This window comes from Mirounga leonina, unplaced genomic scaffold (genome assembly GCF_011800145.1).
Source record: "Mirounga leonina isolate KUSES-001 unplaced genomic scaffold, KU_Mleo_1.0 Mir_171, whole genome shotgun sequence".
In the NCBI taxonomy this organism is placed as follows: Eukaryota; Metazoa; Chordata; class Mammalia; order Carnivora; family Phocidae; genus Mirounga; species Mirounga leonina.
Genome location: NW_023270436.1, coordinates 8,419,854 through 8,437,468, shown reverse-complemented (window position 1 = coordinate 8,437,468; position 17,615 = coordinate 8,419,854). Strand labels below are relative to the sequence as shown.

General features: G+C 48.9%; 2 protein-coding genes across 11 annotated transcripts in view; one reads left to right on the top strand and one right to left on the bottom strand.

The window, feature by feature from the left end:
* Positions 1–14,871, top strand: part of HVCN1 (hydrogen voltage gated channel 1) — a 34,320-nt gene extending 19,449 nt beyond the window's left edge. For 3 of the 4 annotated variants that reach the window (XM_035017001.1, XM_035017002.1, XM_035017004.1), the window contains 4 exons: positions 4,627–4,905; positions 9,318–9,422; positions 11,789–12,020; positions 13,997–14,241. In XM_035017001.1, the coding sequence (XP_034872892.1) occupies positions 4,627–4,905; positions 9,318–9,422; positions 11,789–12,020; positions 13,997–14,226 (846 nt within the window). In that variant the 3' untranslated portion in view covers positions 14,227–14,241. Of the gene's footprint in view, positions 1–4,626; positions 4,906–9,317; positions 9,423–11,788; positions 12,021–13,996; positions 14,242–14,453 lie in introns of those variants that run through there. The other variant, XM_035017003.1, reaches the window with a different exon arrangement.
* Positions 4,402–17,615, bottom strand: part of TCTN1 (tectonic family member 1) — a 38,942-nt gene continuing 25,728 nt past the window's right edge. For 4 of the 7 annotated variants that reach the window (XM_035016997.1, XM_035016998.1, XM_035016999.1 and 1 more), the window contains 2 exons: positions 16,310–16,435; positions 14,821–15,891 (listed from right to left, as the gene is read on the bottom strand). In XM_035016997.1, coding sequence (XP_034872888.1) covers positions 15,748–15,891; positions 16,310–16,435 — 270 coding nt within the window. In that variant the 3' untranslated portion in view covers positions 14,821–15,747. Of the gene's footprint in view, positions 4,421–14,820; positions 15,892–16,309; positions 16,436–17,615 lie in introns of those variants that run through there. The other 3 variants (XM_035016996.1, XM_035016995.1, XM_035016994.1) reach the window with 3 other exon arrangements.

The window sequence follows — 17,615 nt, the reverse complement described above, 5'->3', positions numbered from 1 at the left end:
TCCATTTTGGTAAGCTAGTGTTTCTACTGGTTATGGGCCAAGTTTTTCTGCTTTATCTGTCTAGTTATTTTTTATTGTATGCTATACTTTTATAAATGCTACACTGTTGAGTGTATTTTGTTGTCCTCCCTAGTAGAATTTGAGTTTTGTTCCAACAGGCAGTCAATTTACCTGGGGATCTGCTTGATCTTTTCAAGGCTTCTTCTTCTTTTTTTTATTTTATTATGTTACGTTAATCACCATACATTACATCATTAGTTTTTGATGTAGTGTTCCATGATTCATTGTTTGCATATAACTCCCAGTGCTCCATTCAGTACATGCCCTCCTTAATACCCATCACCAGGCTAACCCATCCCCCCCCCCCCCTCCCAAGTGTATTTGGGACAGGTCTAAGGTAGTTTTTTTTTTTTTTTTTTTAAGATTTTATTTTATTTGACAGAGAGACACAGCGAGAGAGGGAACACAAGCAGGGGGAGTGGGAGAGGGAGAAGCAGGCTTCCCGCCGAGCAGGGAGCCCGATGCGGCGCTCGATCCCAGGACCCTGGGATCATGACCTGATCCAAAGGCAGACGCTTAACGACTGAGCCACCCAGGTGCCCCAGGTCTAAGGTAGTTCTTACTATAGGGTCAGATTATGCCTACTAATAAGGCATGACCTTTCTGGAATTTCGACTGAATGCTCAGGGTGTTCAACAAGACATCTCTACTCTGGATGTTTGGAACTCACACATCTCCTAACCCAGCCTTGTGTCATCTCCGGCTATTTAGAATTCAGCCAAAGTTGGATTTTTGGAGTTCCTTCTCTGCAGAGCTTCCTTTTCTCAGGTACTTTGCCATGCAAATTCTGGAGGGAGAGAGGCTCAATAGCCTTGTTACCATAGTCCAGAAAGCACCTCTAGGCAGAAAGCCAGGGTGAGTGTGGGGGCTCACCTCGTCTGTTTCTCTTCTCTCAGGGACCACTGTAAATTTCATGCATTTTATCCAGTTCTATAGTTTTTTGTTTTGTTTTATGGCAAGAGGCCTAGTTACTCTGTCATGACCAGAAGCAGAAATCCCCTTCTTTTGTATGTTTACACTTCCATTTTACACATTCCCAAAACAGCATGTAATAATATTTTTGCATGTATTTTTAAATTTTTACTTAAGTGGTATTATATTCATATTCTTCTATATCTTCCTTTTAAACTCAACATATATATTTTTTTGAGAGAGAGAGAGGGTGGGGGGAGGGGAGAGGGAGAGAGAGAATATTAAGCAGGCTCTATGCCCAGCACAGACACCGAGGTGGGGCTCAATCTCACAACCCTAAGATCATGACCTGAGCCAAGATCAAGAGTTGGACACTTAACCAACTGAGCCACCCAGGTGCCCCTAAACTCAACATATTTAATTTTTCTAAAAGATTTATTTATTTATTTGAGAGAGAACGTGTGTGCATGTGCACAGGGAGGGGCAGAGGGATAGAATCTTTAAGTAGACTCCCCACTGAGTGCAAAGCCCAATGTGGGGCTCGATCTCATGACCCATCAGGTGCTCCCAACGTATTTGTAAAGACCTATCCACATGTATGTGTTCATTTAGTCACTTAGATATTTGGGTGTTTTTGAGTGTATATTAAGTATAAGACACTGGGTAGGCAATTTGCACAGGATGGAAAAAGTTCCACTCTCATGGAGCTTAGAGTCTGGGGGCGGGGATGTAGGCAGATAATAAACAGATAAACAATTCATATATAATGTCACCAATAAGTGCAATAAAGAAGAATGAGGGGCACTTGACTGACTCAGTCACTAGAGCATGAGACTCTTGATCTCAGGGTTGTGAGTTCAAGCCCCATATTGGGTCTAGAGATTACTTAAAAATAAAATCTTAAAAGAAAAGAAAAATGAAGCAGAGTAAGTGGATGCAGTGTGACTGGGGAAGGGCGACCAGACCAGGTCTCAGCAGAGGTGATATTTGAGCAGAAGCCTGACCCAAGTGAAGGTGTGAACCATGCAGATGTCTGGGGGAAGCCATTTCCAGGAAGAAGGCATGAGGATGCTGAAAAAAAAAAATAACATGTGAAAGTTTTAAGGAAGGGCATGACGTGATCTCATTTATATTTGAGAAAGTTCTTTCAAAGTTCTTTCGGCTGGATGAAGAATGGCTATTGGGAGGAGGTAGGGAGGCTGCTATAGTAATCCAGGCAAGAGATAGCAGGAAATGATGGCGAGAAGTGGTCTTACTTGGAAAGTAGTTTACAGGCAGGGCCAACGAAATTTACTGCTAGGTCAGTATTGAATGAGGAGAAAGACATTTAAAGAATGATGCCAAAGTTATTGGCCTAAGGAACTAGACAAATGAAATGCCCTAAACTGAGATGGGGACATTTGGGGCGGCAAATGAATAATTCTGCTTTGAACATGCTACTAGGTATAAGATAACTTTGAGGTAACTAAGGGTGGATGTCCTTAGTTGAGATTGGGATTGGAGATAGTGTTTCTGTATAATCCATGTACAGATGGCTTTTAAAGCTCTGCTGCTGAGTGAGAACCCCTAGGAACTGAGTATGGAGAAGAGACACCTGAGCCCTGGGCATGTCAATACTTAAATGTAGGGTCTTCCTCTTATGGAATCCAGCAAGAGACTGGTAAGAAGTAACCATCAAGGTGGGAGGAAAACCAGGAGAGTATGGAATCCCAGAAGCCAGTGAAGGCAGGAGTGACCTACTGTGTGTTCAGTGCTGCCAAGGGGGTACCTGTGGAGGTCATCAGTGACCTAGAGTAATGCAGTTCATTTTAACTGCTGTCTAGCATTCCATCACGTGAAGAGAGAAGGCTCCTTCCTCTGTCTCCCACCATTTAGGTGAACATTTGCAGTGATCGTTCCCGAACAAGCTACTGATTTGAGCACATGTAGCGGTGTTTCTCTTTGCAGCCTTTCTAGGGATGGAATCACTAGATTATTAAGAAAGATATGCACAGCTTCAACTTGACAAAACAGTGCCAGCTTGTTTCCCAAAATGGTGGTGCCATCGTCAATTCCTATGTTCAGTGTTCAAGAGCCCCCACTGCTTCACATCTTTGCCAACATTTGCTATTGCAGACTTTAGAATTCTTGCCATTCACATTTTCCTGAGTCCTAATGAGGTTGTGTCTCTGCCATTTGGGTTTCCTTTTAGGTGACCCACCTGTTAATATCCATTGCCCAGTTTTCAAGGGAGTTGTCTTTTTTTCTTTTTTTTTTTTTAGTTTGTATGATTTCTTTGTATATTCTGGACACTAAACAATGTCTTTTTTTTTTTTTTTTTTTTGAGAGAGAGAATGAGAGAGAGCACATGAGAGGGGGAGGGGCAGAGGGAGAAGCAGACTCCCCGCTGAGCAGGGAGCCTGATGCGGGACTCGATCCCGGGACTCCAGGATCATGACCTGAGCCGAAGGCGGTTGCTTAACCAACTGAGCCACCCAGGCACCCTAAACAATGTCTTTTAAGTACATTGCAAATATGTGTGTCACACCCAGTCTGTGGTGTGTCTTTCTAGGATTGTGTGGTGTGTGTGTGTGTGTGTGTGTGTGTGTGAGAGAGAGAGAGAGAGAGAGAGAGAAATATAAAAGCTTTTAGTTTTGATGAATCAAGTCTATCCATTTGTTTTGTGTCTTATTTAAGCAACCTTTCCCTACTTGGAGGTCATGAAGATACTTGCCTATCTTTTGTTCTAAGACTTTTAAAGTTTTGTTTTTTTTAGTTTATATATGTTACAGTTAATGCATCTGAAATTTATTCTCTGTAGGGTATGAGGTAGGGATCTTTCATGTTTTTTGTTTGTGTGTTTCCTATCATGAAGGCCAGGTGTCCTGACCTCTCCAGCCTTTTCCCATTGATCTGTATGGCCACCACCATCACATCCACTTCCCTACTGGGGTCTGGGTCTGATTGGGCTCTTTTTTCCTGTTCCACTGATCATATTGCCCATTCTTGGACCCATACCCTGAAGTTTTCATTATTGAACTTTATAGGAAATTTGATATCTGGTAGGGTCAGTTGGGCAAAAGGAGGATTATTTGCTTTTTGCTTTGAAGTCACTTGTCTTTAAACAACTGTCCATCGTGTACTTAAAATAGCACTGGCTGCACTTAGGAAAATCTATTTGCCACTCACATTTCAAGAACCGATCTGTGGCATGAAGGGGGCGGCCCTCACTTTTCTGTGAAACTCTGGGTACTTTTACTTTTGGCTTTCCACACCCCTGCCCCGCCAACTCTCACCTCCGGTTTTTCAGGTTATGATGCCTCTGAACCATGGGGCCGCTCTTCCGGTATTTACACGTGGTGGGTATTTTGTGACTGGGCTGCGGTACCAATTTCATTGGTTATTGCCAACCATAGTGACAGGCCTGATGGGTTCTGGGGTTTCCTGTTGCCTCACCGGCGCTGAGACCCTGGATTCCAAAAATAGAAGCACAAGAAACCACCGTGACCTCACGGTCCCTGCTTGCATGGTGCTCTGAGGGCCAGGGCTGTTTTCGCCCCCGCGGCCTGGCCCAGCCTGGGCCCTGCTCCCCGCCAGAGCAGCGTGCGTCCGAGTGGTCTGGACGGGCTCTGAGGGCCTCCCTGGCTGAGCGCTGGCTCTCTCCCCCTTCTGCAGGCCAGCTCCCGCAGGGCCAAAGTGGCTCCGGCCAAGAGGATGAGCAAGTTCTTGAGGCACTTCACTGTCGTTGGGGACGATTACCATGCCTGGAACATCAACTACAAGAAATGGGAGAACGAGGAAGACGACGAGGAGGAGGAGCAGACGTCGCCAGCACCTGCGTCCAGCGAGGAGGGCAGAGCCCCCGACCCAACGGCGGCCCCCGGCCCCGTGCCCCGGCCCCCCCTCGACTTCAGGGCCACACTGAGGAAGCTCTTCAGCTCCCACAGGTTTCAGGTAGGTGGGCAGAGGCCCAAGATGCCCGGGGTGGGGCAGAGCCGTCAGCCAAGAGTCACGAGGCCGGGGTGGGGGCCTAGCTCTGCCACCGCCCCGTTCGTTCGACGTCTGTCACCTGAGTACTAACCCTGTGGCAGGCGCCCCGGACAGCGCTGGGCAGATCCCGTGCCACCGGGGATAAAGTAAGTCACTGTCCCAAGTCAGCGCAAGGTCTGTCACCTGAGGAGTGAATGAACAAAACGTAGGCTGTCCACACTCGGCCGTGAAGAGGAATGAAGCAGTGGTCCCTGCTATGAGTGGATGGACGCTGACAAGGTGACGCTCAGTGAGAGAAGCCAGACACAAAAGACCGCATGTTGTCTGAGTCAGTTGATGCGACATGTCCAGCAGAGGCAAATCCAGAGAGACAGACAGCAGACTGGTGCTTCCAAGTTGGAGGGAGGGCAGAATGGCAAGGGGCTGCTTAATGGGTACAGGTTTCCATGTGGGGTCAAGACGTTCCAGAACTATTCAGAGCGGTGATGCCTGCACCACCTTGTGAAGGTGCTTGACGCCCTGAACTATACACCAGCTTCACAATGGTTCCAGTTTTGTTATGGTAGGTTTTATGTTGTGCAGATTTTACTATACCTACACAAAAAGTAAACAAAGGGTAAACACTGGAGGCAGAGAAAACATTCCTGCATTCATTCGGCAAACACTGAGTGCCTGCCCTGAGCTGAACAAGGCCAAGAGGGTCCTGTGCCTCCCAGAAGTATCACCCTGGGGGCTTCAGTCTCCTATTTTGTGGAGCAATCTGCCTGGTGTAGTCCACAGCTGACCTCCGGGTGCGCTTACGGGAGAACACGAGAGGGACACGCAGACTTCAAAGAACAGCGAAGGGTTCTTTGTCGGCATCTTCCGACTTTGAAGGGCAAAAATGCAGGTTGAGTGTGGCGGGGCCCTGTCTCAGCCCCCAGCCCTGGGTGTCTGGAAACCTGTTCTGAGGGCCCCCGGAGAATGCAGGAGGCCCAGGACACTGGGGAAGCATGCAGGCCCTTGTCAGCCCAGGTCCCGTGGAGCCATTCCAGGGACCCTGTAGCAGGTGTCCTCCTAAACTGAAATAAACCAGTGCCTCCCTAGAGCTGACTTCCCTTCTGGAAGCAGAAACAGCCCTTGCTTCTCCCACCACGGACTTTGTTCCAGGGTAAAATAGAAAAAAAAAAATTATTTTGGTCTTTTTCTCGCTTTCATGTAGCTTAGAGAAACGAAACAGGCCAAACACCCCCAGCAGGCCTCGCAGCTCCGTGCGTTCCTCTGTGGCTGTGACAGGAAAGGAAACGTGGTATTAAGTTGTTGGGGTTGAAATCCCAAACCCTCAATTTCAGAAGCAGAAGGAAGGAGCCAGTTTCCTTCCAGCTGCAAGGGGAATCCTGGGCCTCCCTGCTCTGGGAGGTCCTTCATCTCCTGACTGGGCCACAGGGCTGCCCGCTGAGCCAGGACCTCTAAGGACAGTCCTCCTGGAGAAGCAGCTTGACCACTGAAACATAAGCAGAGATGCTTAGTCATTCACTGGACAGTGATTTCTTGAGCAGTTACTTCTGTGTGCAGGGGACAGAGCAACAAGCATGGCAGGTATACCCCTGTCCTTACTCTCAGAGGACCAATGGTCTGTGGAGAGTCAGGCACTCCAGGAACCATCATCACCCAGACTGATGCTGATTGCAAGTGAAGAGAAGCCCTCTGTAGGGAGACAGAAGGGGGCTCTGAGAGATCCTGGCAGTAGGGAGACCCCTGACCTAGGATTGGGTGTCAGAGGACGTGTGGTGGAGGAGGCGACATTTCATCTGACACCTGAAGGTTGGGCAGGGGTGAGCTCTGTAAATGTGGAAGGGAGGAAGTTTCCCGGCAGAGAGACTGTGTTTGCAAAGGGCCCAAGATAGGAAAGGATCTGCCGCATTCCTAGAATTGAGAAGGGTCCATATGGCTTACGTGTAGCAAGTAGAGGGAGACCTTGGCAAGAGAGGAGGTACTAGAAGGTCATCTGTGGGCAGTGGGCGGCCACGGAAAATCGACATGTATGGGTGGGAGGGAGCGACAGGACTAGATTTGTAGAGGGGCTCAGGGGGACCACCATGGAGTGGGGATACCAGTTCAGGGGTTTGATCTCAGCCGGTAGAATCAGCGTGCAAGAGGATTCTGGAATCCCTTTCTCGGATGCATTCTCTCTACCTGTTCCCATGGTTTGAGGCAGCCTAGGTGACCTGATACATAGTTAATTGCCATCACTTCTCACATAGGATGGTACAAGCAAGGGAGAGAATACAGAGTGTGTTGGGCCTCTGTGGAATCCATGGGTGGACAGGGGAGCTGAGCCAGGGGAGGATAGTCATGAAGGTCAAGGAGCTTCACTTCATTACCTGCTCACTATGGCGGAGTCCTGGAATAAGTACCCTTCACGTGTTACCTCATGTCATGCTCCCACTGTCAATCTAGGGTGGAAAATGTGGTCAACCCCATTTTCTCCAAGAGGACGTTGAAGCTTAGCGTTAACACCGGAGGCTCATGGGTCTTGAGAGATGTGCCCAGGGTCGAGGCTAATTCGGGAGCTGGCCTGGGGCTGGCAGCCCCGTAGCCGGCGCCCCCCACCACTGCATTCTCCGGCTGGGCCCAGCCCTCTTTGCCCCATCGGGACGTGGAGTCAACCAGCTTCCCTGAATTCTCGGCGTTTCTCTTTGTGACGTGACTCCTCTCAGAAATAGCACTGCCTTGTGAAGTGGCAAATTCAGATTCTGGGGATTAGTTGACAGAGGCCAGGACTGGGACGCAAGCATTGTAGTTTTGTGACCGGGGTCGGTCTGTCTTGCTCTTAATTGAGGAGGAATTCACATAAAGTTGGTCATTGTAAAGCGAATAATTCAGTGGTGTTTATGTGGCACTTTCACATGCTGTTCAGCCACCACCACCGTCTCGTTCCAGAATGCTCCCATCACCCCAAAAGGAGATCCGGTACCCAGCAAACAACGGGCCCCCAGGCCCTGAGAACCGCTGATGAGCTCTCTGTGTGTACGGATCTGCCTGCCCTGGCCTCTTCACAGAAGCGGATCCGACGCCGCGCGGGCTCTGGGTCCGGCTGCTTTTCTCAGCGTCGTGGCTTCTCCAGGCCTTCCCGCTGTGGCGCGTGTCAGGGCTGCTTCCTTTTTCTGGCTGAATATTCACTCCGTTTTTAATGTCTCTGTGCCTTGGTTTTAGACCAGATGAGCTCTCACATCCCGTTAGCTCTAAAATAAAACCAAGGATGAAGAAAGAAAGAAAAAGGAAAAACCACCCGCCGGAGGCTTGAATCTTTATCGAGCTGCTGAATTTGGATATGTGTGAAAACGTCATTACTTTGCCATGCAATTTTCACAGTAAACCACGTCCTCAAACGCTTGAGTTACTGAAGTGACTAGCTACGGGCTGAAATGGTCGGAAGGTTTCCTAGTCCATTTTTACGGCGGCCTGGTCGGTTTCAACCTGAGAGTGCAGGCGCCGCCGGAAAACGGCAGATTAACTTGCAGAATCTACCTGAGCGCGTCTGACGGAGGAAGCAGGGCCCCAGGGAGGCAATGGGGGGCCAGAATTCCCAAGGGAAGAGAGGGGTCACAGGGTGGCCGTTGGGGTTCCTCGCATTGCTGCTGTTTCCACCACCGAACACCATCACCCCCACCCTGCCATGAGAGCCCCCAGCAGCGTCTCCACCACCTCTGTCCCCGTGGGCCCCCCACCATCGGTGAGAGCACACATGCCTGGCACCCTGGTCCCCACCGGCCTCCTCCACCGGCAGGTCGCAGAGCCCCCGAGATGGGCTTTCTCACACCTCTCCTCGGTCCCCAGGAAAGCTCGGACTCCATCCGCCCTGCACCCCGACAAGCCCGCGCGAGCCGGGGCCGGGACTGACGGTTCCAGACAGAAGCTGTGCCGTCTGCACAGTGGATATCACTTAATCCAACTGCCTCAAGGCAGGCAGTCCCTGGAGGGACTTCCATGACTCAGATCTCTGAGGCGGATCTTTTTAATTATCTATTGAGCATCTGTTCTGGGTGTACCCTGGCAAGTAAATCTCCAGAAATAGGAAAATTAAAACTTAAAAAAAATTTTTTTTTTTTGCCATCTAGGAATTAGCAGTTTGGCTTGAGAGATGCTGAGAGACAGTGAATGAATACGAAAGACCGGTGGTGACTGTCACTCAGTGAGCCAGGCAGAACAGCTCTAGGAGGACAGGCACTGCCCGGGGGGCCGATAGGCCTGGAAGGTGCGCGGCCGTGGGCAGCGGCCTCCCATCCTTGGCATCTTCACCCAGTGGTTTCCCCTAGATGCTTCTGGCCCTTAAAGATGGAAGGAGGGTCACGTTTTAGGTCTCACGGTTTCTCACTCCTTCCCTTGGTCTGCAGGTTATCATCATTTGCCTGGTCATTCTGGATGCCCTCCTGGTGCTCGCCGAGCTCATTCTGGACCTGAAGATCATCGAGCTTGACAAGAATGACTATGCCGCCAAGGTAGGGTGCTGGCAGCCCTTGAATACCATTCCCTGCACCTTTCCTGAGGTGGGCAGAGAGGGGCAGATAGCACCCTCCTGGGAGTAGCAAGTCCTTAACAGACTAAGTTGACTGGGTGCTTTTAACCAAAGAGCAGGGAAAACGTCTTCTTTCCGAATTATAGACAAGCATTTGCTATAAGCAGGAAACCTCATTTCACTTGATGGCTTGAAGCTCGAGTGGTGCTAGACCACTGAGCTGAGGTGTGTCACTGCTTCCAGAGGGAGGATCTAACCAAGACAGGGACACTGTCCCATCTTCGGCAGCAGACGGGCTATTTCTCGGCCTGTCAACATTCTGACGTGGTCCCTGTGCTGGAGGTCTGCCCACTGTTTATTCTTCAATTCACAGCTGCTGCCTGAGCCCATCCCAGACATTTGTCCAGCCTTCCCAAGGCAGCTGCTAGTTTTTCTTCTGTGGCCAGCCTGAGTCCTTCCACAGATGGATGAATATTTTTCCTCTCCCTCTGCTTTTAACACCATCAGTGACATACCTGCTGTACTGTCTTTTTCTCTTAAGATTTTTTTTTATTAGAGAGAGAGAGCATGCGCACAAGCAGGGGGAGGGGCAGAGGCAGAAGGAGAAGCAGGCTCCCCACTGAGCAGGGAGCCCAACTCCGGGTGTGATCCCAGGACTCCGGGATCACGACCTGAGCCGAAGGCAGATGCTTAACCGACTGAGCCACCCAGGTGCCCCTGTCTTGTGCCTTTTTCCTCAACTTTTTTTTTTCCCTTCAACTTTTTATTATGAAAATGGCAAATATACTTTTCACTACATTTGCTTTCTCTCTATATATATCCACAAACACACCCATGTATTTCTGACTATTTGAAAGTAAGTTAGACATCAGGACACAAATACTTCAATATGCCTAAGGATAAGGTCTTTCTCCTACGGAACCGTAATCACATTATCACACCTAAAAAATTATCAATAATTCCATAATAACCAGTTTATATTCAAATTTCCTCATTTGTCCCAAGAGAATCTAGACTTCTGATACAATACTTGGTTATATCTCCTCAGGCTCTTTTAATCTAGAAGAGTCCTTCCACCTTTTTTTCCCCCAAGTCCAGCCAGTCATCTCGTAGGATGTCCCATGTTCTGGACTTGTCTGTTTCCCCAGAGGTCCTTCAACTTGTTCCCTTATTCCCTGTACACCAGGGGTTAGGTCTAGAGGCTCAATGAGCAAGAGTGCTTGGCTGGTGGGCTGTTTTCTTTATAGCATGGCATATCGCTATCAATGATACTCGCTGGGATCACGGATGGTAGTAAATGTGAGCTGTTCCACTGTCCAGGGGCACTTTCCCTTTGCAGTTAGAAATGATCTGCACAGTGACACTGGACTACCCTCCAAAGATCCTCTTCCCCAATTAGCATCCACCTGATGGTCACTGTCTGAGTCAGTGAATATACTGGGAGATGCAAATTGAGATTTCTATCATTCATTTCACATCTGGTAGGTGGGTTTTTTTGTTGGTTTTATATAGAGAGATAGATAGATATACATAGAAGAGCTTTCCTTTTTTCCCCATATGTGTATGTATCACTAAGGACTCATGGATTTTTTTTTTTTTTATTCAGTGTATTACAATCATAGCCATTCAGTTCAGGGTCCAAATTGTCCTACTAAATTTGATCACTCTCTCTTCAGGCTGACTGCTATATCCTTTTAACAGGACTCCGTAGTCTTTGAGCATTTCCTTGCTTTCTGGTCCAAGATAATGTCCCAGCTCACTTTGTATTTTCCCTCTCCTAGAATGGAAATGGTTACTTTAATGAAAACTAGTATTTATAAATCAAGATCTGGCAACCTCTTCAATTACCATCTACCTTGGTGATCATTTTTAGTCAATACACGGGAGTCAGCCTTGGTCTTTAACAATTGCATAGTGCTCCGTATGGAGGTACTGTATTTGTACCTCCATATAGTAGATATTTCTATTCTACAAACAATGTAGAAAACCTTTTGTCTGCAAATGATGCTGCAGCAAAGATCCCTACAACATGCCTTTGTGTTGGTGTGAGCATAGCTGTGGGATGAAATCCTAGCATTGGAATTACGGGGCCGAAGTGCACGGGGGAGGTTTTCAACCTGCCGTTGTCCCACTGCCCTTCCCAGGGTGGAGCAGAGCCCCTGTCTGTGGTGTCCCAGTCGTGGCCCCAGGCGGAGAACAGTGCCGCTGGAGTCTGGGATGGGTCAGATGAATGTATTCACTCTCTGTGCCCAGGCAGGTGGCTCTCCAGGCCAGCTCGTGGGCATGCCCTGCCCCAGCCTGTGGCCAGCCCTGGATCTGTTCTCACTGTGCCCCCTCTGTTTTCTCCAGGTGTTCCACTACATGAGCTTTGCCATCCTGACCTTTTTTATGATGGAGATCTTTTTTAAATTATTTGTCTTCCGCATGGAGTTCTTTCACCACAAGTTTGAAATCCTGGATGCCATTGTGGTGGTGGTTTCCTTCATCCTCGACTTCGTCCTCCTGTTCCAGAAGCACCAGTTTGAGGCTCTCGGCCTGCTGATTCTGCTCCGGCTGTGGCGGGTGGCCCGGATCATCAATGGTATGTCCCCCGTACCCCCAGGCCGCAGAGGGACAGCCGGCGGGGCAGAGCCCGGGAGGGGACCCAGGTGTCATGGCTCCTCCTCCTCCTGGCTAGTGTTTTCTAGAGAAAAATGAAGTGGTCTGATTCGGCGTCCCACCACCGCCTCTGTGTGCAAACTGACACCAAGTTACACACGCTCTAAGAGGAACCACCTTTCTCCGTTAGGCCTTGTTCTCATGATTATTCTAAGGTATTTACAGAAAGGGTCAGATGAATCTTTGATTAAGCCCCTCCAGCTTGGTTCCCAGAGCACCTTTGTCTTTAATTTGGTGTTTCCTGAAGAATGTTCTACCAAACCCCATCCCCCTGGGAGGGGCACCACTTGTTGGCATGAGGAAGCCTTAGAACTCTTGAGTTCCCCAAACTGACCAAGTGGACACTTCTGGGGAAACAACACCTGTTAACATGTTGTAGACTTTGGCTCTAGAGAACACACTTGGGGAAATAAAGCTCTACTGTACTTCAGGTAAAGATCCCATTCCTCACACACACCCTAGTGGTGCAGGGAGGCTCTGTTTCTGAGAGGCCGCGTTTCTGCTGTTAACTGCTCAGCTCTCAGTGAACTCTAGTCAGAGGTGCTCAAATGCGTCTGTGAACCCACCGCGTCAGACTCACCTCCAGTGCTTCTGGAAGTCTGGCGTAGACCCTCACGGGGGTCTGTTTTTGAAGCGCTACCAGGTGATTTGGGTGTCCAGCCGGGTTTGGGAATCGCTAGACGAGGGCCCAGCACGACAGACTCTCGCACTGCCAGGAGAATGCGTGAGGCGGGCCTGTCTGCCACGGGGCTCCTTCGCTTGGCAGCCCAGTGAGTCCTATCCGGTCTCCCCTGCTGGCAGGGCAAGTGTCACACCTCCGATGCAGGGCTGGGTGAGGGGCTCTGCCTGTGGGCACCGTGGGCTCCCCCTGGCTTGAGGAGCCGGTTTAGATCTTCCGATGAAAGCCCATTAAGAGTATTCATTTGGGCTCTGTCAAAAGACATAAAGGAAGCTTTCCACTTACTACTGAATATGCTTATGCTAACTGATTATTCATCAAACAGAAAAATACTCTGTGCAAAGATTATGTACCACGGAGGTGGATAAACCATGCCCATGAACAACTCATGAATGCAGTTACTACCCTTTACTCTCGTTATCACACCATGGTGAGATCTGCTTTGCAGATAAAACCAAACACCTGAGATTTGTGCATTTTCTTTGTCTGAATGGTAGCAGGCCATAGCCTGCCTAATGCCCATTGTTGCACTGCTATTCAAATTTCGTGGCAGGACATGAGAGGTCTGAAAAAGCAACAGACGCTTCAACTGGACTCAGACAACCAAGAATGCGGGTCACAAGGGGCCGGTGCTCCTGGGCTTCGCGACCACTGAGTCCAGACGTGGTCACTCTTACTCGGATGGCGCAGAGCATCCCCAGTTGCGGCATAGTCTTGTGCGGCCACGTCCGCACCGTGGTGTGGGCTCTGGGGAGCCATCAGATAAGGCTGACGACCCCTCTGTCGGCCAAGACTTAGTTGATCGCTCGACAGCTGAACTGGCCATAGCTGTGGAGGCAGAAAACTGGGAAAGTGACAATCCCAAGGCTAAGCTTGAGCATTTCCAGCCTTGCACTTCTGTGGCTTTTATGGATGTGCTGCTAAGTGCTAAGCCTCTGTCGTGAACAAGCGCTGTATGAAGGAGCTTAACACTCATCTGGTCAAGTGACTATAAAGGATTTCTTAGCCCACGCGAGCTAAAGGGAAATATTTCACAACTGGTTAATGAGCAGCTCAGAAATTAAAAATCTGACCTTCCTGGTTCTGATGCCTTTAAGCGATGGACTGTTTTGTCTGCCACCATTCTTCCCAACTGTATACACTTAGAAGGAAGACAGAGGTTTTTTTTCAAGTGGTTCAATTAGAAACCTGTATCACTGAGACCCTCAATTATTTTACAGGAATAATTATCTCAGTTAAGACACGTTCAGAACGGCAACTGCTGAGGTTAAAACAGATGAATATACAGTTGGCCGCCAAGATCCAACACCTTGAATTCAGCTGCTCTGAGAAGGTAAGAAGACACTTTTGGGCAAATGCCATCTGTTTGCCTTCAGTACGGTGCTTCTCCCTACGAGGCCCTTGCTCGGATGCTGCCCTTGGCTCAGTCTTCCTTGTTCTTGCAGATTAGCATCACCTCCTTCCCCAGAGCTGTGCCAGGTACCCCTCCACTGAGGACCTCTTGTCACTCCAGCACCCACTAGACCCCCGCTGACCGTAGCGGGCTCTGCTGGCAGACTCCACGGGGAGTATAGCGTTCATTCAGTTTTGCACCCTTGGGGCCCACTGAATGATTCCCACATCCCTGGTGAGGCGCAGAAGGTAAACGGAGTTATCTGTCTGCTTTTGTAATGACAGGAACAAGAAATTGAAAGGCTGAACAAGCTATTGAGACAGCATGGACTTCTTGCTGAGGTCAACTAGACACTGCCTGCTCCATCCCGAAGAGAAGACCCTTGCCTCTCGGGCTTGTGCCGCTGACGAGAAAGACAGCTGCCCCTCTTGGGGCCGTTTCGGGGACAGGTTTGGTTTGATGCCTTTGCCTCGCCCCCACCCAGCTCAGATTCTGGGGGGCTGAGGAGGAAAGTCTGTGGGAAGGCTCGTTCTTTCTTGGCGTGACCAAGAGCTTCCCATCCCATTCTCACCCCCTTTCACAATGTATCACAAACTATATTTTCTCATGTTAAACAATTGACTCTTGTTTAAAATGAAGGACAAAGCTGGACAACTTGTATATAAAATTTAATCTCATCAAATGTACTTTTCACATTTCGCATGTATGAGGAACCAGTGCATCATTTCATATGAGCATTCTGAAAGACAAAAGAAAAAAAGGAAGCTACCTTAGCTACTAGCCCATTCTAGAAAAGTCTTAACAGCTCCTCTTCGTGCAGATTCCCCCAGAGAGGTTGTTCTCAGGTACCCAGCCCCCTCCTCTGCAGCCTCCAGCTTCTAACTGGCTCTACCTTGTTCTGCCACCTGACAACGTTTTTCTCAATTACTGTACAATTAACGTATAAAAGAAACTCCTCCCCTCGGGCCCTCCTACTCTATTCTTTCCAGCATCAACTGCTTGGAACCACTCTGTAGCATCCCATACAGACCACGAGATGGAGAGCTCCAGTGCCTGCCACAGAAACAGCAATTAGACCCAAGACTCCATGTAATGAAGATGACACTGGGGGAAGATCCCCTCATGAGGCCGAGTACTCTACTCGCACGCATGATTTCACATACAATACTTTGCTATTTTTGTATTCATTTCCATGGGGCCTGAAAAGGAAAGAAAACCTGAACTACAATGAGTATTTTAAAAATAACTCACATTGAAGAAGAGGATGCATAAACTGGATAAACCCTCAACACCTGAGCTACTTCTGGGTCTGTCCCCTTTACAATCTTCCCAAAGGTGCAATTTGGTTTCTGCACATGACCTACATGGCTGACAGTACTGGAAATCACCAAGACCAGATGGTGCCCCATTCTAAGGTCAAACAAAGGGGAATAAAATTTCCAAAAGGAGGGGAGTGGGTGAAGAGGGGAAGTGTGTGGTCTGAGGGTAACCCCACGGGTCAGAGGTAGAATACCAGGATGTGTCCAAGGGAGCCCAGGCCCCAGAGCACTCAATTCTAGAGGTGATTAACAACTTACGTCAAACAAACGGAAAGAAGAAATTAAACGGCAGCCTGGCATTGATGGTTGGCCGAGCTCTGAAGCCTGCCTCCGCAGGGGCAGATGCATCCACAAAAGCAACCGCAGTGGAAAGGAGAACTGTCCTCTCATTTCCTGAGTTGGTCTGTAATAAAAAGAGTGTTGCAAGCCCTGCCTTCCAGTGTGCGCTCCTGCACTCGGAATAACAAAGCTGGGACAGGCCGCATTCTGGAACCTTCCTCACGTGACCGCGGTCAGTGCATCTCCTAGGCATGTAGAGGCGGCCTCAGCCACTCACTTGAGTGAGAGAGTTTTTACCTAGGTTGTCCTAACCCACCAATGTCGGCCACAACTCCATTTTCAAAGAATTTTAAAGATCAAATCTAAACAAGAATGCTGGTGTCAAGTCAACTGTTGTCAGTGGGTTTTCTCTAATGCTGAACTGTTTTAAGAATTCAGATTAAATTTCAATAATTTTTTCACAAAATAAATTTCACTATCACACTTGAGTTTTGTCTGGACTTATGTCTTAACCTACACCTTGAAACCCAAGTTAGACCTACCTCAGGAAAGGAGGATGAGAGGAGACTTGCAGTCACATTTACTATTTTAGCCTGTGGATTCAGTAAGGACCCGTATTTAGTCCACTTCACTTCTATCACCAAAGCCATCGGGAGCTGGCAAGAATCCTGCACAACAAAATGCCATTAATCAATCTGAACATTACACAACCTCATGTCAAACTTAATCTGCAGTTCAAAGTTTTAATTATAAAATGTTTCACATAATACAAAATGTTCTGAACAAGACAGTGAAGAGACTCTAGAAGTTCAGATAAAAACAGCTGAGAGCACGTATTTTAAAGTACTCGATGCTCCTGAAATATTTTAACACCGAAAGCAGCATTTTTCCAACCTCTCCTGTTTCTAGAGGCCAGCATTACTTGGAAGTTGTGGCGATCCCAACACCAAACCATGGAACCTTGGGCCCCAACTTCATCCAGCTCAGAGATTCTTGAGGGGAGAAGCTGGCATGGGGCGGGGGGTTGGGGGGGGGGGAATGGCAGGAGTCATAGAAATTAAACCTAATTGCATATCACGTTAAAATGCACCCAGAGGAAATGTAAATGCTTTCTCTGATTTCATCACTTGGCGATTAAGCTGTTACACAGCGGTATACAGCCGAGTCTGTAAGATACTAACTCTCCGTGTGAGCCGAGCTGAGACCTGGGAGCGGGCCTGAGGCCTCTGCCCCAGGGAAGAGTGGCCGAGGGGACCTTCCCAACCCTTTCCCTGCCTTTACTTCGCGTTTGTTGGCAAATGCGAGGACCGCTGAAGCAGCCCAACAGGTAGAAGGAATTCCACTGTAATACTCTACTTCTGTGTCTGTTTGAAATTTCCCCACAATAACAAGCTTTTTAAAATATGCCTCTTCAGGGCATGAAAAGCTAGCAAGCAAGCCTGCTAAATTTGGTGCCTGCCAAAAAGGCACTGGTGGAACTCCTTAGCTGGGAACTGCCTCTTAGGAAGGCTGCAGGCTGGAGAAGAGGCAACACACAGCCCAGGGAAGCTGGGCCTGGCACCTGCGCGCGGGTCTGCTGCCACCGGAGTTTCCCGCAAGGTAGGTACAAAACCCGCCCCGGGCCCTCTGAGCTCCCTGCACAGCACAGACCCCGAAAATGCAAATGTCTGCACTGCCTCTCCTCCCAACCTGTCTTCCCTTCTGAGGGGGTAGAAACAATGTCTTAACCTATATCTGAGAAGCCAGAAGCAATATGCCTGGTTCACTGAGGCGGCAGCGTTGAGCCAAGACTGAGCAGCTGAACAGCAGGGACCGAGTAATCCTGGGTCTCTGCTGGGGACTCTGGAG